Source organism: Pongo pygmaeus, chromosome 6 (assembly GCF_028885625.2).
Source record: "Pongo pygmaeus isolate AG05252 chromosome 6, NHGRI_mPonPyg2-v2.0_pri, whole genome shotgun sequence".
Taxonomy (NCBI): Eukaryota; Metazoa; Chordata; class Mammalia; order Primates; family Hominidae; genus Pongo; species Pongo pygmaeus.
The window spans coordinates 2,596,132-2,614,945 of NC_072379.2; the positions used below are offsets into that span (position 1 = coordinate 2,596,132).

The following is an 18,814-nucleotide window of genomic DNA, read 5'->3' on the forward strand; positions in this document are numbered from 1 at the left end:
AAGCCATGGCTCCCCCTGTCCTCAGAGCCCCACCAGCAGCCTCCAGGCAAGGTGGGGAATGCAGATTCCCAGGCCTCGCCCAGCACGGCGAGAACTGCAGGGAGGAGCCTGCCCGGTCTTTCCTCCTCTGAGCACCCGGCGCCGCCTGCTGGGCACTTGCGGTCCACACAGCAGCTCTCACTGCCACCCAGGTCCCTTCTCGTCCTCCCACCCTCATCCTGAGCTCCTTGGCTTCTGGGACGGGAGCTGTCACCTGCTGCCCACCTGGCCTCCTGTGGGTATCCACGGGCTCCCTCTTTCCGAGGAGATTTTGGCTCACACTCCCAGACACTCTTCTTCTTTTTTCTTTCTTTCTTCTTTCCTCCTTCTCCTTCTTGAGACGGACTCTCGCTCTGTCACCCAGGCTGGAGTGCAGTGGTATGATCTCGGCTCACTGCAACCTCTGCCTCCCGGATTCAAGTGATTCTCCTGCCTCAGCCTCCCAGGTAGCTAGCTGGGACTACAGGCGCCTGCCACCACGCCCAGCTAATTTTTGTATTTTTAGTAGAAACAGGGTTTCATCATATTGGTCAGACTGGTCTCGAACTCCTGACCATCTCCTTCAGCCTCCCAAGGTGCTGGGATTAACAGGTGTGAGCCCCGCACCCAGCTGCAGCGCCCCCTCTTCTGCACTGCTCAGGGGTCTGTTTTTGGTGACCTTGGCGTCCCCTCCCTTCAAACACCCTCTCCCCCAGGCCCCCACTCATGGTCACTCTCCAGGCCTGGCCCTGCCCATGGCCTTGCCCTCAGCCATCCCCGCCTCCCGCTCTGCCTCCACCTGCAGGTCCTGATGATCCCTCAATGATCTTTCCACCCTCCCCGTCTCCGCCCTCCCACCCAAGTGTACCCTCACCTGGCGGCAATCTCAGGGCCGAGCCTCTTGGGCTCGATCTTGCCTTCATCATCATCTCTTAGCAGGACCTGTCACGTGGCTGCACCCAGCCCACTGCCTGCACCTGGGCAGCCGAACAAGGCTGGAGAAAAGCCACTTCACCCTCTGTCGAGTCTCACTTGGAGTCCCAGACCATGAACCTCAGGGAGCCTCAGGGATCCCACCATTCCTCTCCTGGGGCTCACCCTTCCTCCTCCTCCTCCTCTCTCCTCAGCTCCCACCTGCTCTTGCCCACCTGGCTGCCTTGCTATTTCATGAGACCCTCCGAGACCCACCTACATGTCCCCATGGGGCCACACTCCTGTCTGCAGCCAGCATCCACTGTGCCCTCGGTCCAGCTCCCCTCGGCTGCTCAAGAGCATTGTGCCACTGATGACATTGCCTCTCTCCTCCGTTGCATGCATTTGCCGTCTAGTGGATCAGTCCTATTAACCTTAGAAACATGCCGTTATTTCCCCATCTGAAAACACACACGTCGGCTGGGTGCCGTGGCTCACGCCTGTAATCCCAGCACTCTGGGAGGCCGAGGTGGGTGGATCACCTGAGGTCAGGAGTTGGAGACCAGCCTGACCAATGTGGCGAAACCCTGTCTCTACTAAAAATACAAAAATTAGTTGGGCGTGGTGGCTCCTGCCTGTAATCCCAGCTACTCGGGAGGCTGAGGCAGGAGAATCGCTTCAGAGAAGCTGTGTAAGTGTGCCTGTTCATGTGTGGGCACGTGTGTGGATTTTGTTTTTAGATAGAGTCTTGCTCTGTCGTCCAGGCTGGAGTGAAGTGGCACGGCACAGCTGGCTGCAACTTTCAACTCCTGGACTCAAGGGATCCTCCTGTCTCAGGCTCGCAAGTAGCTGCTACTACAAGTGTGCATGACTATGCCCGGCTAATTTTTATTATTTTATCTGTTTTTTTCTTTTTTTTGAGACAGAGTCTCACTCTGTCGCCCAGGCTGGAGTGCAGTGGCGCAATCGCGGCTCACTGCAAGCTCCGCCTCCTGGGTTCAAGGAATTCTCCTGCCTTAGCCTCCCGAGTAGCTAGGGCTCCAGGCGCCCACCACCACACCTGGCTAATTTTGTTTTTTTGTATTTTTAGTAGAGACGGGGTTCCACCACGTTAGCCAGGATGGTCTCGATCTCCTGACCTCATGATCCTCCCGCCTCGGCCTCCCAAAGTGCTGGGATTACAGGGTGAGCCACTGCACCCAGCTTATTTTATCTTTTATAAAGATGAGGTCTTGCTATGTTCAGGCTGGTTTTGAACTCCTGGGCTCATATGATCCTCCCAAAGTGCTGGGATTACAGGCACATGCTGGCCTCCCAAAGTGCTGGGAGAGTGCTGGTGTGGTGGCTTACGCCTGTAATCCCAGCACTCTGGGAGACCGAGGCGGGCGGATCACTTGAGGTCAGGAGTTTGAGACCAGCCTGGCCAACATGGTGAGACCCCATTTCTACTAAAAATACAAAAGTTAGCCAGGCATGGTGGTGGGCACCTGTAATCCCAGCTACTCGGGAGGCTGAGGCAGGAGAATCACTTGAACCCGGGAGGCGGAGGTTGTAGTGAACAGAGATTGCACCATTGCACTCAAGCCTGGGCAACAGAGCCAGGAAAAAAAAAAAAAAGACTTGCTGCTGTGCCTATTCCTATTTCTCCTCTCCCATGCTGTCCTGGACCAGCTGGGGGGCTTCACCAGATCTGTCTTGTGCCCCAGGTGACTCATGGTCACCAGACGTGCAGGCCACATTGCAGTCCTCGCCGAGCTTGACTGTCAGCAGCGTTTGACGTGGTCCTCCATCCCTCCATGACTTGCTGTCTTCATGTGTCTTCCAGGACACCCACTCTCCTGGGCTTCCTCCCAGCTCACCCCTTCCCCTCTCCTTTGCAGCTCCCTCTTTTCCCAGACTCTGAACACCAGGTGAGCGGAGGGGGGGTGCCCAGATCCAGTCTTTGGTCCTCTGTCTCCTCTTTGACACCCACCCACTTGGCGATCTCACCCAGGCTGGTGGCTTTAAACACTGTATCCATGCCAAAGACCCCAATTGCCAAAGCATCTCCAGTCCAGTGCTCCCCCCAAACCCCAGAGACTACATCCCACCACCCTCCCATACCCCTTGATGGCTAATAGGCTCAACGTTCCCCAAACTGGACCTCTGACCTCCCCTGACCCAATCATGTGCCCTCCCCATCTCAATTTATGACAATACCCTACCCCCCTACCCCCAGCCAGTTGCTGGATCCAAGCCCCACACCCATGCCCAGTCTGCCGGGAAATGCTGCTGGTGTTACCCTCCGAAACCCAATCTCTTATCACTCCCTGCACCCAGCCCAGCCACCGACAGCTTTCGCCTGCCCCCCTGCAGCAGTCTGCTAATTGGTCTCCCACTTTTGCTCTGTCCCCTTCCCAATTCAGCAGCCAGGGCAATCCTATTAAAATGAATGTTAGGGGCCGGGTACAGTGGCTCATGCCTGTAATCCCAGCACTTTGGGAGACCAAGGCGGGCGGATCACTTGAGGTCAGGAGTTTGAGACCAGCCTGGTCAATATGGTGAAAGCCCGTCTCTACTGAAAATACAAAAATTAGTCAGGTGTGGTGGCGGGTGCCTGTAATCCCAGCTTCTCAGGAGGCTGAGGCAGGAGAATGGCTTGAACCCGGGAGGCAAAGGTTGCAGTGAGATTGCACCATTGCACGCCAGCCTGGGCATCGCAGTGAGACTGCACCATTGCACGCCAGCCTGGGCATCGCAGTGAGACTCCATCTCAGAAAAAAAAAAAAAAGAATGTTAGGTCATGCCACTCTGCTCATAGACCCTTCATGGCTCCACCTCCCTCTGGTTCAATGTCAAAGTCTCTCCCACCTCCAGCCACCCACTCTCGTCCTAGCTCTCTCCACTCTGGCCAGCCTCACCTGGCTTGAACACACCAGACATGCATCTGCCTCCGGGCATTCGCACTGGCTGTTCTCTCTTCTGGAACCTGCTTTCCTCAGATAGCCTCACAACTAAACCTGACTTCCCATGGTAGGCAGGATAATGGCTCCCAAAGCTGTCCATGTCCTCACCCCCAGACTTAGCATGGCAAAGCAAAGGGACTTTGGAAACATGAGTTAATTGTGGATCCTGAGATGGAAAGATGATTGGAAGTTACCCACGTGGGCCAAGTGTAATCACAGGCAGGGGGGTCGAGGTCAGAGCCAGAGACGACGTGGTGCTGTCTGCTGCTGGCTTTGAAGGTGGAGGAAGGGGCCACCAGCCAAGGAATGTGGGTGCCTCTAGAAGCTGGAAAGGGCAAGGAAATGGACTCTCCCCTGGACTGTCTCCCCCCAGAGCCTCCAGAAGAAACCAGCCCTGCCAACACCTTGGCTTTAGCACGTGGAGACTTCTGGCCCACAGAACAGTAGGATGGTGTGTTGTCTTAAGCCCACGGAGCTTGCTGTGCTTTGCAGTAGCAACACTGGGGACCTCATGCACTTCCCGGCCTCCAGCAGTCTCTGTTGGCTGCCAGTTTTCCAGGGAGAATTTCCTGACTGTTGGAAATTGCAGCTGGCCAACACCCCCGTCCCTGCCCTCCCGATCCCTCCACCGCGATCTTTCTTCTGCAGCACGTTCTCACGTGTTCTGTCATCTGGTTAATTTTGTCGTTTTTCTCCCACCGGAGCATCAGCTCTTTGAGGGCAAAGCCCTTTGTCCTTTGGTTCGCTGGGCGCACTCCAGTGCCCAGAACACTGGCTGGACTTAGAAATACCCGCCTGGTGAGTGGATGAGTGGTATGAGCCCCGCCCCCTACCGTCCCACCCCCCCCAACCCTCCCTCCCCTGCCCTGTTAGGAACCAGGATGTTGTTTTCCACCTTTCCTGATAGAGAGACAGGGACTGAGATCTGAGAGGGGTAGGACATGCCCGGGGTCTTTCCCTTGTGGCTGCTGGCTCTTGCTCCAAGGCTGGGGTTCTCACCTTATGGGCTCCTAGCCCCAGATGTCCCTTATCACATGACTCCCAGAAGCCTCAGAGCTCTGGCGTCCCCACTATGGGGAGCTCGGCAGCCTTCCTTCAGAGCCGGCCTGTCCTGGGTCCCATCCTGGAGCAGCCACGGTCAAATCCAAGCACACTGGGCAAAGCTGCTGGTGTGTGCTGGTGGCGGGAGGAAGGGGCCCTGCCCAGCGGACACCCCCCCCCCACCCACATACACAGGTGCCCACAGGTGCCCTGAGAGCTGGGAGCCACAGAGAGCCCCAGCGTCCTCTGCTGGGCCTGGTGGCTCCCTCGCCACCTGTGTTCCAAGCCTGTGCTCTGCTGGTCAAAAGGGGGCCTCCCCCAACTTCGGAGGTCCTAACATCTCCCTGTGAGGTGGGTGTGTTATTACAGGGTTATGTGCCTTCCCAAGCCTGCTTCTTAGCAGGAGCGTGGGGTGGGGAGGGTCCTTGAAGCACGTGGGCCTTGTACGGGCCTCCAGGAAGGGTGCCAGAAGACCCCCAGCCCGGGGAGCACGGGAACCCGCCTCGGTGCTGCTTCTGGAAGGACGGGGAGTGATGGCACTGGGGGCTCAGGAAGAGCTCGGCCCGGAACCCATCATTGTTCCAACCCGGCCACTCGACGCCTCCATTATCCCTGCTCCTGGCCAGGCACCCTCACCTCTCCTGAGGGCCGGTGGGGCCTCTGCACAGCTATCCCGGTCCCCGCGGGCCCCTGGCAGTGCATGGTCCAGACAGCAAAGTGAGGCTTTCACCACGTCGATCGGATCAGCACTCCCAGCTCCAGACCCTCGGGTCCATCGCTGCTCTGCACACCGACGCCCTGAGCGACGCTTGAGCTGACGTCCTGAGCTAGCGCCCTGAGCCCGCGAGACACCGCCCACTCGCTCCGAGAGGCTCCTCCTACTCCGTGCCCCGAGATCTCGTTCCCAGCGCCTCGCCCACCCATTTTTTTTTTTTTTTTTTGAGATGGCATCTCGCTCTGTCGCCCAGGCTGGAGTGCAGCGGCGTGATCTCAGCTCACTGCAAGCTCCGCCTCCCGGGTTCACGCCATTCTCCTGCCTCAGCCTCCCAAGTAGCTGGGACTACAGGTGCCCGCCACCACGCTCGGCTAATTTTTTGTATCTTTAGTAGAGACTGGGTTTCACCATGTTAGCCAGGATGGTCTGGATCTCCTAACCTCGTGATGCGCCCACCTCGGCCTCCCAAAGTGCTGCGATTACAGGCGTGAGCCACCGCGCCCGGCCTTGCCCACCCATTTTGCAAGGCCCTCGTCCACTCACTCCAGAAGCCCTGCCCACCCCATCCCTGGAAAGCCTTCCCCGGCGCCCCACCCACAACCCCGAGAGGCCCCGCCCACCCCATGCCTGGAGAGCCTGTCCCCGGCGCCCCGCCAAGTCACTCTGAGGCCCCGCCCACCCCTGAAGACCCGCCCACAACCCCGAGAGGCCCCGCCCGCAACCACGAGGCCCCGCCCAGCCGACCCCTCGGAGCTGACCTGGTCGGCCCCACCCTCAGTGTCCCCCTGTTCCCCCAGTGCCCCTGCCTGGAGCCGTGGACTCCCTACCAGCGACCAGCCAGGAGCCAAAGCAGCTCAGGAAGAGAGGCTTGTTTTTTAAAATTTCTTTATTTTAAAACATGAAACCCAAGCTGAATAGAAACCACAGAAATTACACTGACGAGATTTTTAGTATTTGCCAAGAAAAATAAAGCCCCCAAAGAAATAAAAATCAGCCCCCAAACCCAGTTCTAAAAAAACAAAAAAACACAGCGACAGTACATACAGCCATGGCCCTACGGAGGCTGGAGGAGGGGGAAATGCAAAATGGTTCAGGCCTCAGTTCCTGGATGTTAAATCACACTGGGGTGGGGGAGGTCAGATGCCCGGGCCGGGGGGGGGGGTAAACCAGGAGGCTGAGTCTTAAGGAGATTATATATATATTATATATAACAAATATGAAGTGGTTCAGTACACAACCATTATGGTTAAACACAAAACAAAGATCCCACAGGAGAGGCCCTGGTCCCCCACCTGCCCCCTTGACTGGGGTTCTGGGGTCCAGGGGGCTGCCTCACCACCCATCTCAGGGCTGGGGCAGAGCTGGCCCCAGGACAGGAGCAAATGGTGCTTGGAACTCGAATTGCATAGTGAGATGGGTGGGTGGACAAGCCAGGGGCTGCTCCCAACCAGGCCCGTTCACTACCAACCTTGCCATGACATGTAGGGGCCCCTGGAGTAGTGGATGCCTGCTGGGGAGCCCTCTCAGTGAGGTAAGCCCCTAGGCTCCTCCCTCTTGTCCCCAGGGCCACCCTGTCCTCCCAACGAGGCTGTGGGCCTGGGGGCTGTGAGACCCCCTGTGCAGGGTGAGAGTGGGGGCTGGCCACGGCAGCAGGTGCCAGCCAGATGTCCCCAGTAGGTGTGGCGAGGTCATGGGATGGAGTAGTTAGGAACACGGCACCGGAAACTCAGAACAAAAATACAACCAACGGCAGGCGCTCCCCTCCACCTACTGAGGTGGGGTTTGAAACCCTTTTGATTTTCCCCGTTTCCTTTCTTCAACCTCGGTGAGTAGAAAGTCACAGACGGGCACACACGCACACCACGGTCAGGAGTCCCGAGACAGCACGAGGCTGGAAGCCCCGGCCTCACCGCCTCTCGCGCTATGTCCATTCACCTGGCAGGCAGCCTCGCGGCCATGGACAGCATTTGTGCTTCTGAGCGGTCGCAGGGCGCTTGGCAGGCACCCACGCCAGGGTGCCAAGGCCTCTCTCCCGGCCCTAGGCCTGGAGAGCTCCCTGGCGGGTCAAGCCCAGAGGAAAGACTGGGCAGGTTGGCTGTGGCGGGGCCTCCGAGGGGGCTCAGAATGTCAGCCAGGCGGGGCCTGAAGCAGAGGCCCCTCCACTGAGGTTTGGTCATGCCTGGGGCGCTCAAACGCCCCGGCGTGGGGCCCCAGGCCCATGGACTCCCCTCTCCACTCTGCCCTCCCGTATCCCCCTTTTTGGTCCCAGACACCAGCACAAAGAAAGGAGGGGTCCACAGAGGAAGGGAAGGGCAGAGCCTGACCCCAGGGAGGAGATGAGGACATTTCCGGTCCAGGTAGCTGCCGGCTGCTCTGGGAGGAAGAGCCACGCGTCTGTAAACTGCTGGAGCTGGCGGCCCGCCCCCCTGTGGGGCCCGGCCTTGACCCCTGCACGTGGCCGTCCAGCTGCCCTCTGGCTGCCCCTGGCCTTGGCACAGGCATCGAGCCTCGAGGGCTGGGCTGGCTGGGCCGGGGCCAGGGCCGGCAGGGGCAGCACGTCTGATCCTGATGTGGGGTGGCTCTGCCCTCCACGGCGGGAAGCACAGCAAACATCGTACACTAAAGCCAAAAGCACCATAGGGGAGCCTTGCTCCCACTTCATGGGGAGGAGACCGAGGCCACAGGGACCTCAGTCCAAAGCCCATGGGAGGTTCATTCCCGAGGACAGTCCTCCTGGGGCAGCACCTGCCTGGGGAGGGGTGTCCAGGCCCTTGGGCTTCCTGTCGGTCTGTGGCACCCCCTGGAGCACCCCATGAAGAAACGCTACTGCAGCCTTGACTCCCAGCCAGCTGCTCCGGCCTTGGCTCCAGCCCGGACTTGGGCTCACACTGCCGGCTCTGGGGCAGCCAGGGGCACTCGTGGAGTTTGGGGGTGAGGTTAGTGGTTAGTCCCAAGGGGGGACAGCAGGGGCTGAGGGATGTTCACAGCCGGCTCGGGTCCAGCCCCTCAGGCTGGGCTCCTGGGACGCTGTACCTGTCACGGATGGAAATGGAACCAAGAAGGGAGGGAAGGGGGTGCAAGCAGTCCCCCTCAGCCCGCAGCCCCAGCCTGCCCTAGAGATGACAAATGTGGTTAGTGCAAAGAACGAACCAGACACAGCTGCCCAGTCTCTGGGTGGGAGAAGGGGGTTTGGCACCAAGAAGGCGGCCAGCACTGGGTGGCGGGTGAGTGGCCCGGGCTCCACGTGGCCCCTGCTGTCCATGGAGGGCTGGGCCTCCAGCAGGGCGGGTGCTGAGGGAGGGAGTGAAGCTGGGGCGACGGAGAGAGGCCCTGCTGGAGGGAGCCTCTGGCAGCTGGCAGGAGGGGTGAGCCTGTGGGTGGGCAGGCTGCACGGGCGAGGAGGGCACTGCAGAGAGACGGGCACGTGGAGGGACCACGAGGTGACCTCAGGGCAGAGATGAGCAGGTGGCACGTGCCCCTGTCCCTCAGTGGCCAGCAGGCGCCAGCACAGAGCGGTCCCAGCCGTGCCTGTGAACTAAGAAGGGGTCCACAGAAGTACCAGGCGGCAGGAAGGAGAGCTGTGGAGGGAAGGGCCGGGCGGTGACAGCACAGGTTGGGTGCGGCCAGGGCTTGTAGGTGCAGCGGCCATCTGCAGAGGGAGCGTGCCGGGATAGTGGGTGGCGTGCAGGGCTGGGGCATCGGCTGGCGGCAGCGTTCAGGTGTGACCCGAGTTGGCGGTACAGGCCCAGAGCCCCTGCGTCTCCACTGTGCCCCTGCGGGGAGGGGAGAGGAGGGCAAGCGGCCTGCAGACGCGTCTGGGGCAGGCCTGGCACGGCGTGCGAGGGTCCGGCGGGTGGCCCAGGTGGAAGCGGCAGTGCTGGCACAGGGAGGGGAAGTTGGCACGTGGGGTGGGTGGCTGCCGCGCGTGGTCTAGTGGCTGCCGCTGGAGTCAGGGCGAGGTTGGCTCGTGGCGAGGTATTTGGCTCTCATGCTGGAGGTGTACTGGAGGGAGACAAGGGGGAGGCGTCAGCAGGGACCCTGCATGGCGCACACAGCCAGGGGCGTCTTCTGCGTGGTCCTCACTTGGCTGAGCCAGAAGCCCTGGGGGCAGAATGGGACAGTACAGGGTGCCCTGACAGAGCCTACAGGGAGGGGCTCAGGACGGGCTGCTGGCTGGGGGGCCCTGTGCTCTAGGCCTGGCTGAGGCTGAGGGAGGGGCAGCCCCCGAACTCTCCAGGCTCAGGGCAGGGGATGTCTCCTCTGGGGAGGGGCGTACACACAGCCTCCCATGCCTACACCAGCAGCATTTGGGCATTGGGCCAGGCAGAGTTCTGCCACCCCCAGGAACCACAGCTCCAAGGCCCTACCTGCACCTTACGCACCCAGGACCTGAAGGACACAAACCAGCCACCCTCCAGGGCCGGGCCAAGGCCTCCTCCAGGCTCAGGGCCGGGTCCTCCTACAGCCAGGCCACAGCACGCAGGAGTACGGAGGCCCCAGCCTCAAAACATCCCCCGGGCTACTCTGCCCCTTCACGCCATGGAAGGAGGGCCCCCTAAGCCACACAGGAGGCTGGAGCAATGCAGCCCCCCACTCCTGTGGGGGACCCAACTGTGGGCTCCTGGAGGTCTTGGACTTAGGAACAGAGGCGGCTGCAGGGGGCGCTGCCGTGTGCCTGGCTCTGCAGCTGGCCTGCACCTCGTGGGTGCCCTCGTCCAGCCAGGAGTGTGAAGGTCTTGAGTGCACGTGTGTGTGGAAGAGAGTGCATGTGTGTCCTCAGAGAAACCCACATGTGCGAGGCATGTGCTGAGGCCAAAGGACCCACAGGCCTGGCACGTGTCAGGGGCCGGCGGCAGTGAGGAGACCTGGCAGGCCGGCTCCCATCCCAGGCGGGCTCCAGAACCCCAGGGCCCCAGGCCCATCCCCACAGTCCCCAGACTCAGAGGCACAGAGCTCCCCGGGTCCCCAAGGGCCCTCCTGGGACACCAAGAAGGTTTCGAGCAGCCTGTGGGGACGACACGGAGGGGGTGGGGGGAGGAGACACGGCCTGGAGCCTCGCCATTCCACCTTCCACCGACATGCAGCACAAGGGGAGGGGACGGGGCGGGACTGGACGGGACAGGGCTGACGCCCAGACCCCTGAAGGAACCCAAGCAGGCACCCGCACCACCGTAGGGCCAGCGGGAGAAGCTCGCGTGCTCGCCGGCACACGCCTGTCCGTGTGCACGCCCCCGACACGCAGTTGGTGCCTCCAGGGCAGGGCCTGCTGGCCACATACCCAGGGGCCCAGAGACATACAGGGGTCTGGGTGCATGGATTCCTCACTGGGAGGTGACAGAAGGGGCTGGGGCCACTTGGAGCTGGTGGCAGAGTCCCCAGAGGCCAAGCAGCTGGGCAGGGGGAGCCTGGAAGGGGACTTGCCAACCCCACTGCGAGGCTGGCGGGCCCAGAGCCGGCATTAGAAGTCTCTGGCTGAGCCGTGGCGCTCAGAGCTGGCCCTGCCAACAGGAGCCGGACAGATGGAGCCCCAGCCCAGTGTCGACGGGAGGGCGGCAGTGAGTACAGGGTGGAGGCGGGAGGCGCAGGCGGGTGGCCGTGCGGGATGGGGGACCCGGTGGGTCAGTACCTGTCGCTCTGAGGGCACAGCTACCACAGCGTTCGGGCACTGTCCATGGGCTTAAACTGCCAGCCCGCGTGGCTGCCAGAGTCCAGGGCAGCCAGATAGCGCTAGGAGGGCCCGGGGTGGGTGGGGTGCAGGAGAGAGAGAGAGAGAGAGTGCGGCCTCAACGCCAGGGTGTGGGGCCAGGAGTGGGCTGTGGGCCGTGGGATGGCGAGGACGAGGGCAGCCGAGCGGGACTGGGCCTGCACCTGGATGGTCTGAACCTCACAGGCCCAGCCCCTCCCAGGCACCCCAGGCCCAGCTCTGTGCTATAGGCGACCACGACAGTGGCCCCGGGATGGGGATTTCTGAGCAAGGCAGCCTTCGGCCTCCCAAGCCCTGTCCTGGTAGCCCGGCCGCCCCCTCCCTGGTCCCCCAGCTTCACCACAAGCTCCTTCTCTTCGGCACCCTGTCCGCTCCTGCCTGTGTCTTACTTGGGAAGTCAGAGGGGACACCAGGCCTGGGCTGGAACAGCCATGGGTGGACACTCAGGAAAAGACTCAAGAAAGAAAAAGAAAAGGAGGCAGGGCCGGGGCCCCTGGGAACTGGAGCGGTGGCACCCCACAGGTCCAGAAGGCACAGAGAATGGCGGGTAAGAGGCCAGGGAGGGCCTGGTGCAGGGCTGTGCCTACAAGCTGGGAGGGCCGCAGTGGAGCCACATCTGCCCGCCCACCCGCTCTCCTTCCCCAGGAAAGGGCCTGAGAGCTGACGCACTGGGCAGCTGGCCCCGAGGCTGCCCACTCTGGCCCCAGGGCACTCCAAGGCCAGCGGGGAGGAGCTGGCAGGCCCACCTAGCCCCGTCTACTCAGGCCGGGCGTCCTGCAGAGAGGTCCCAGCTGGGAAGGGTCACCTGGGACCCCGGTGGTGGCAGCTCACAGCTGCCCCCAGAGCTCACACTGGCTGCACATGCCACACCAGCCCACCGACACAGTGGAACAGCAGACCCCCAAGGCTTAGCAGCCCCCCATCCACCCTCCTGCCCCAAGACTTACTGAGGGCGGCGGGGACTCGCGCCCAATGAGTGGGGTGTTCTCACAGCGGGGGTTCTGGAAATTAGCGTTCTGGCTCCTGAGGCATGAGGGGAGAGAGGCTGTGAGTGCCTGCTGGCCATGCAGTCCCAGCTGCAGGTCGGGGAGCCCATGGGTAGGCCAGCTGTGCCCAGATGGGCACATCCGTTCTCACTGGGGGTCCCATGAACCCAGCACAGTAAAAAAGGGTTCAGAGAGGGCCCACAGAGAGACCCCTGCCCACCTTGGCCGAGCCAGAGTCCACTCCCTCCGAGCCACCTGTCCACCATGCAGCTGGGCCCTGATGTCCTTGTGCCCTGGACACGGAACCTCCATGTGACCATGTGGCTTCCCCATGGCCCCTGGACCATGTTTACCTGGGGCAGGAGGCACTCAAGGCCAGGGCTGCCCAGCCCGGAGGCCGCCCCTTCTCCAGCCCCTTCCCTCCAGCTAGCCCTAGCCCAGATCCACGCTCTCAGCCGCAGCTGATGTGTCCGCTGGCCCCACTAGGCCCTCCTCAACTCACATGTACTCAGTGACCGGGGCGTTGCTGACGGTGTGGGCCGCGGCCGGGATGCTGGTCTCACTGCCGTAGCTGCTGCCACAGCTGTACAGGCTGGGCATGTGGACGCGGTAGAGGCTGTCGTGTGCCTGCCGCGGCCCTGGAGCGGCCTCTTCCTCCCCGTCCTCATCAGGGCCTCTGTGAGGAGGGACACGCCGCACAGGCTCAGGCCCCAGCAGGAAGGAGCTGGCCACAGACCCACGGAGGTCAGTTCTGGTGCAGACAGACACTCCTGGTTCCAGTCCTGGCTCAGCCATGTGCACACTACATGTGGGACTGTGGGCAGGTCACCTCGCTCTGCATCCAACCCTGCCTTTGTGAGGTGGGGTGCTAAGAGACCTGTGTGGTCACCCGAGTGCCAGGCCCTGTACTGCGGCCTGTGCATGGCAAGGCTGGCTGGCTGCTTACTGAAAGAAGAGTGCAGGGCCCCTCCTGGGAGAGTGCAGGAGGCTAGGGTGCCTCTTGGCTCTGCAGGATCCAACTGCACCCTTGGGTGGCCTGAGCCAGTTTTCCTAGCCCTGCTGCCCTCTGGCTTTCTGTCTTCCACTCTTCATGAGCCTCTGGCACTTTGGAGCTCCTCCACGCCCCAGGAGGCCCCAGATGGGACACAGGGTGGGCTGCCTGGCAGCAAGCACTTCAGAAACAGGACAGTGGTAGCTTTTGACTGCGCAGAGGCCACCAGCCAAGCCCCTCACATGCAGTGGCTCGAGTGCCCACTCGACACTCCAGCTGTGTCCTCTTACAATGACAGAAATTGAGGCCCAGGGTGGTTAAGTGACTTGCCCACATCATACAATAAGCAAGGATAGAGACAGAATCTCAATCTAGTCCTGTGGGTCCAGGGCTATGCTCTTATCTACTCCCCTATGTCTGCCATCTTTGTTACCACTGACACCATCACCACCACCATCACCAACATCACCATCACCATCACCATCATCACCACCACAACCACCATCACCATCACCATTATCACCACCACAACCACCACAACCACCATCACCATTACCACCATCACCAACATCACCATCATGATCACCATTACCATCACCATCATCACCACTGCCATCACCATCACCATCATCACCATCGTCATCATCATCACCATCACCACCATCACCATCACCATCATCACCAACATCATCATCATCACCATCACCACCATCACCATCACCATCATCATCATCATCACCATCACCATCATCACCGTCATCATCATCACCATCACCACCATCACCATCACCATCATCACCAACATCATCATCATCACCATCACCACCATCACCATCACCATCATCATCATCATCACCATCACCATCATCACCATCGTCATCATCATCACCATCACCATCATCACCATCATCACCACAACCACCATCACCACCATCACCATCATCACCAACATCACCACCACCATCACCATCACCATCACCACAACCACCATCACCACCATCACCATCATCACCAACATCACCACCATCACCATCACCATCATCACAACCACCACCACCATCACCATCATCACCAACATCACCACCACCATCACCATCATCACCACTGCCATCACCATCACCATCATCACCATCGTCATCATCATCACCATCACCACCATCATCACCATCACCATCACCACAACCACCATCACCACCATCACCATCATCACCAACATCACCACCACCATCACCATCACCATCATCACAACCACCACCACCATCACCATCATCACCAACATCACCACCACCATCACCATCATCACCACTGCCATCACCATCACCATCATCACCATCGTCATCATCATCACCATCACCATCATCACCATCGTCATCATCACCACCATCACCATCATCACCATCACCATCATCATCATCACCATCACCATCATCACCATCGTCATCATCATCACCATCACCATCATCACCAACATCATCATCACCAACATCATCATCATCACCATCACCACCATCACCATCATCACCAACATCACCATCATGATCACCATCATCACCACTGCCATCACCATCACCATCATCACCATCACCATCATCACCAACATCATCATCACCAACATCATCATCATCACCACCACCACCATCACCATCATCACCAACATCACCACCACCATCACCATCATCACCACTGCCATCACCATCACCATCATCACCATCGTCATCATCATCACCATCACCATCATCACCATCGTCATCATCATCACCATCACCATCATCACCAACATCATCATCACCATCATCACCAACATCATCATCATCACCATCACCACCATCACCATCATCACCAACATCACCATCATGATCACCATCATCACCACTGCCATCACCATCACCATCATCACCACAACCACCACCACCATCACCATCATCACCAACATCACCACCACCATCACCATCATCACCAACATCACCACCACCATCACCATCATCACCAACATCACCACCACCATCACCATCACTACCACCATCAGCACCACCATCACTATCACCATCATTACCACCATCACCGTTATCAGCACCACAATCATCACCATCACCACCTCCATTACCACCACCATCATCATTGGCAGCATCACCATCACCATCACAAAGGAAAATAATAGAAATCCAGACAAAGCGAAGAATCTGAGCTGAGCTACCTGCCATCCATATTGGGCCACCAAGCAGCAGCCACAGTCCAAGTGGGAGGGGAGGTGAAGGTCTCAAAGATAAGCCATAGGAGCCCCGGCAAGGGAAGGAGCCTGTCACCCCAATACACCACTCAACCCAGTACTGAATGGGGAGACTCAGGCAGGGGCCGCCAGGACCCCCACTTCAAAGGTAAGGACATAGTGGCTCCAGGGGAGCTGGCTTCTATCCTGGTCACTTAGCTGCAGGCCACAGCTACCTGGACTACCCCTGGCAGAGCTAAGCCTGCACAGTGGACCACTGACCTTTCCCCCACAGCTCCGTGCACCTGCACCCCATGGTGGGGGACACCTGCCTGGGAGGCAGTACAGAGTAGACAGTCTGAGGCCAGTTCTCAGGGCATAGGGCACAGAGCCAGTCTGGGGAGGCAAGAGACCCCAGTCCTCCCCGCTGCCTGCTCCGGACTCCTGCAACCCAGGCCGGGAGCTCCTCCAGGCTGTTTTCCTCCTGTGAAATGAGGATGCTCACCTGGGAACCAGCAGCCTCAGAGACGCTAGAGAGGCCTAGGGAGGGTCACGAGGTGAGGAAGTGTCTGTCCCTCACCTCTGGGACTGGCACACGGGTGTCCATAAAGGCATGCTCCTGAAGCGTCTTGCATGCCACGTGGCCTGGGGCAAGCTCCCGCGACCCCCGGGGCCCCTCACCTCTTCTGCTGCCAGGTGTGCGGGACGCTGCAGACGATGGAGCTGAACATGAGGGCTGTGACGAAGGAGAAGAGGGCCAGGTAGATGAGGCCCTCCACGCCATCATAGCAGAAGCCGGTCAGTGCTTGCACGTAGTCCTGAGGCCGCGGGACGAGATGACAGGATCCAGAGACAGGGAGGGTGGAGGGGGCAGCGTGAGGCCCAGCCATGGCGGCCTGGACCGCCCCCCAGAGGCAGGGCTGAGGACCCACTGTCTGCTGAGGGTCCCCGTCCTCCCGAGCAGCTGCTCCCCTGTTCCCACCCTACAAACTGCCATGGCCCTGTCCCAGGCCCTGCCTCTCACCAGATGCAGGCTGCGGCAGTCCACCAGGGCGGTGAGGTGCTGCAGGTTCACCTCCGTGCCATTCAGCACCTCCTGGACGCGGAGGAGGGGGTCCTGGGGGGCACGCACCACAGATGGTCAGCACTTCATTTGGACGGGGGACCTTGAGCCAGCCTCGCTCCATCTTGGAAGCCCCCAGGTCTCCCTCCACCCCATAATCTGAGACTGAGATACCCCCCACCCTCGGGTCTCAGTGCAGGTCCTGAGGACAAGGACTCTGGGCCTTGAGAAACGGCGACCCCAGGCCCCTCCCCAGACCCATGGGGTCCACCAAGGACATGAGGACCCGGAAGCGCCTGCCCAGTGTGGTTGCCACTGCGTGAAGACAGACCTACCTTTATTGTAATGGGAGAAACAGCGAACCCCCACGTGTCTACTGACACGGACCTGCTCTGCTTTTAAAAGTATTATTTCAAGGAACAGTTAAAGACAAGGGAAAAGTCTCATGTTGACTGACAAAACTCTCCATGCAGAGTGAGCGCAGTCCTGTAATGTGTCCATGTGCTCACCGGTGCTCATGTGTGTGCATGTGTGTGCACCTGTGCATGGACACCACCAGCTCTGTCTCATGCCTGGAGAAACGGCTGCACAGAAACACTGCCAGGCTGACAGCAACTCCACAGGAGCAGCGACTGGGCCCATTGCTGCCTTTTACGGCACGTTTTCTAAGGACCCACTACAATCCTGAAATGGATTTTGGGGCCGGGAGCGGTGGCTCACACCTGTAATCCCAGCGCTTTGGGAGGCCAAGGCGGGTGGATCACTTGAGGCCAAGAGTTGGAGACCAGCCTGGGCAACATGGTGAAACCCCGTCTCTACTAAAAATACAAAAATTAGCTGGGCGTGGTGGCGCACGCCTGTAGTCCCAGCTACTCAGGAGGCTGAGGCAGGAGAATCACTTAACCCAGGAGGGGGAGGTTGCTGTGAGTTGAGATCACACCACTGCACTCCAGCCTGGGCAAGAGAGTAAAACCCTGTCTCAAAAAAAAAAAAAAAAAAAAAAAAAAGAAATGGATTTCGGGATAATAGAGCCTACTGTTATGGGCTGAATGGTGCCTCCAGAATTCCTGTGTTGCAGTCCTAACCCCCAGGACCTCAGAAAGGGGCTGCATTTGGAGACACAGCATTTAAAGAGGTGTTGAAGGTAAACCAAGGTCACATGGGTGGGTCCTAGCCCCATGTGACGGGTGTCCTTATAAGAAGAGGAAAATTAGCTGGGTGTGGTGCAGGCACCTGTAATCGCAGCTACTCAGCAGGAGAATCGCTGGAACCCAGGAGGCAGAGGTTGCGGTGAGCCGAGATTGTGCCACTGCACTCTAGCCTGGGCGACAGAGTGAGACTCTGTCTCAAAAAAATAAATAAATAAAAATAAAAAAGAAGAGGAGATCAGGACACAGACACCCACAGAGGGATGGCCCTGCGAAGACACTGGGAGAAGACACCGTCTACAAGCAAAAGGGAGGCCGTAGAAGAAGCCAGCCCTGCCAAGAGCTGTGAGATGATAAATGTTTGCTGCGGAGGCTGCCCCGTCTGGGCTGCTGTGCTATGGAGGTCCCAGGAAACGAATCCACCTCCCTACCCACTCAAGTGCAAAAACACCAAGAGGGAGCTCTAGCTGTAACAGAAATTCTAAAAAGTAACTTTAAATCAAAGCAATGTGTGTGTGTGTGTGTATTTTTTACTTAATTTTTATTTATATGTGTGTGTATATATGTTATATATATATATACAGATACATACAGAGAGAGAGAGAGAGACAAACAGGGTCTTGCTCTGTTGCCCAGGCTGGGGTGAACTGGTGCCATCACAGCTCACTGAAGCTTTGAACTCCCAGGCTCAAGCAATCCTCCTGCCTCAGCCTCCCGTGTAGCTGGAATTACAGGTGTGCTTCACCACGCCTAGTTTTTGTGTTTTTTTGTAGAATGGGGTCTTGCTATGTTGCCCAGGATGGTCTTGAACTCGTGGGCTCAAGTGATCCCCTTGCCTCAGTCCCTCAAAGTGCTGAGATGACAGGCATGAGTGCCGTGCCCAGCCCTGTGTGTGTATACACATTTATTTGCTTTTATCTTTGTGAAGAGCTCCTTGGAGAAGGGCCAGCTGCTCCCAAATGGAGTCTGAGACCCACACTTGTGCCCACAGACACCCACAGTGCTGGGGCGGTGTGCACAGGGGCAGGGATCCCCATGGGTGGACCAAACACCTCCAAAGAGATTTCGGTTTTATTAGGAGTACA

General features: G+C 59.1%; 1 protein-coding gene across 2 annotated transcripts in view; it reads right to left on the reverse strand.

The window, feature by feature from the left end:
* Nucleotides 1-6,499: 6,499 nt before the first annotated feature.
* The window catches only part of TTYH3 (tweety family member 3), a 33,915-nt gene continuing 21,600 nt past the window's right edge, over nucleotides 6,500-18,814 (reverse strand). Inside the window, exons 11-16 of one of the 2 annotated variants that reach the window (XM_063667186.1) lie at nucleotides 16,543-16,635; nucleotides 16,200-16,336; nucleotides 12,824-12,997; nucleotides 12,283-12,358; nucleotides 11,258-11,358; nucleotides 9,498-9,633 (exon numbers count right to left, since the gene is read on the reverse strand). In XM_063667186.1, coding sequence (XP_063523256.1) covers nucleotides 11,278-11,358; nucleotides 12,283-12,358; nucleotides 12,824-12,997; nucleotides 16,200-16,336; nucleotides 16,543-16,635 — 561 coding nt within the window. In that variant the 3' untranslated portion in view covers nucleotides 9,498-9,633; nucleotides 11,258-11,277. Of the gene's footprint in view, nucleotides 9,634-11,257; nucleotides 11,359-12,282; nucleotides 12,359-12,823; nucleotides 12,998-16,199; nucleotides 16,337-16,542; nucleotides 16,636-18,814 lie in introns of both variants that reach the window. The other variant, XM_054494544.2, reaches the window with a different exon arrangement.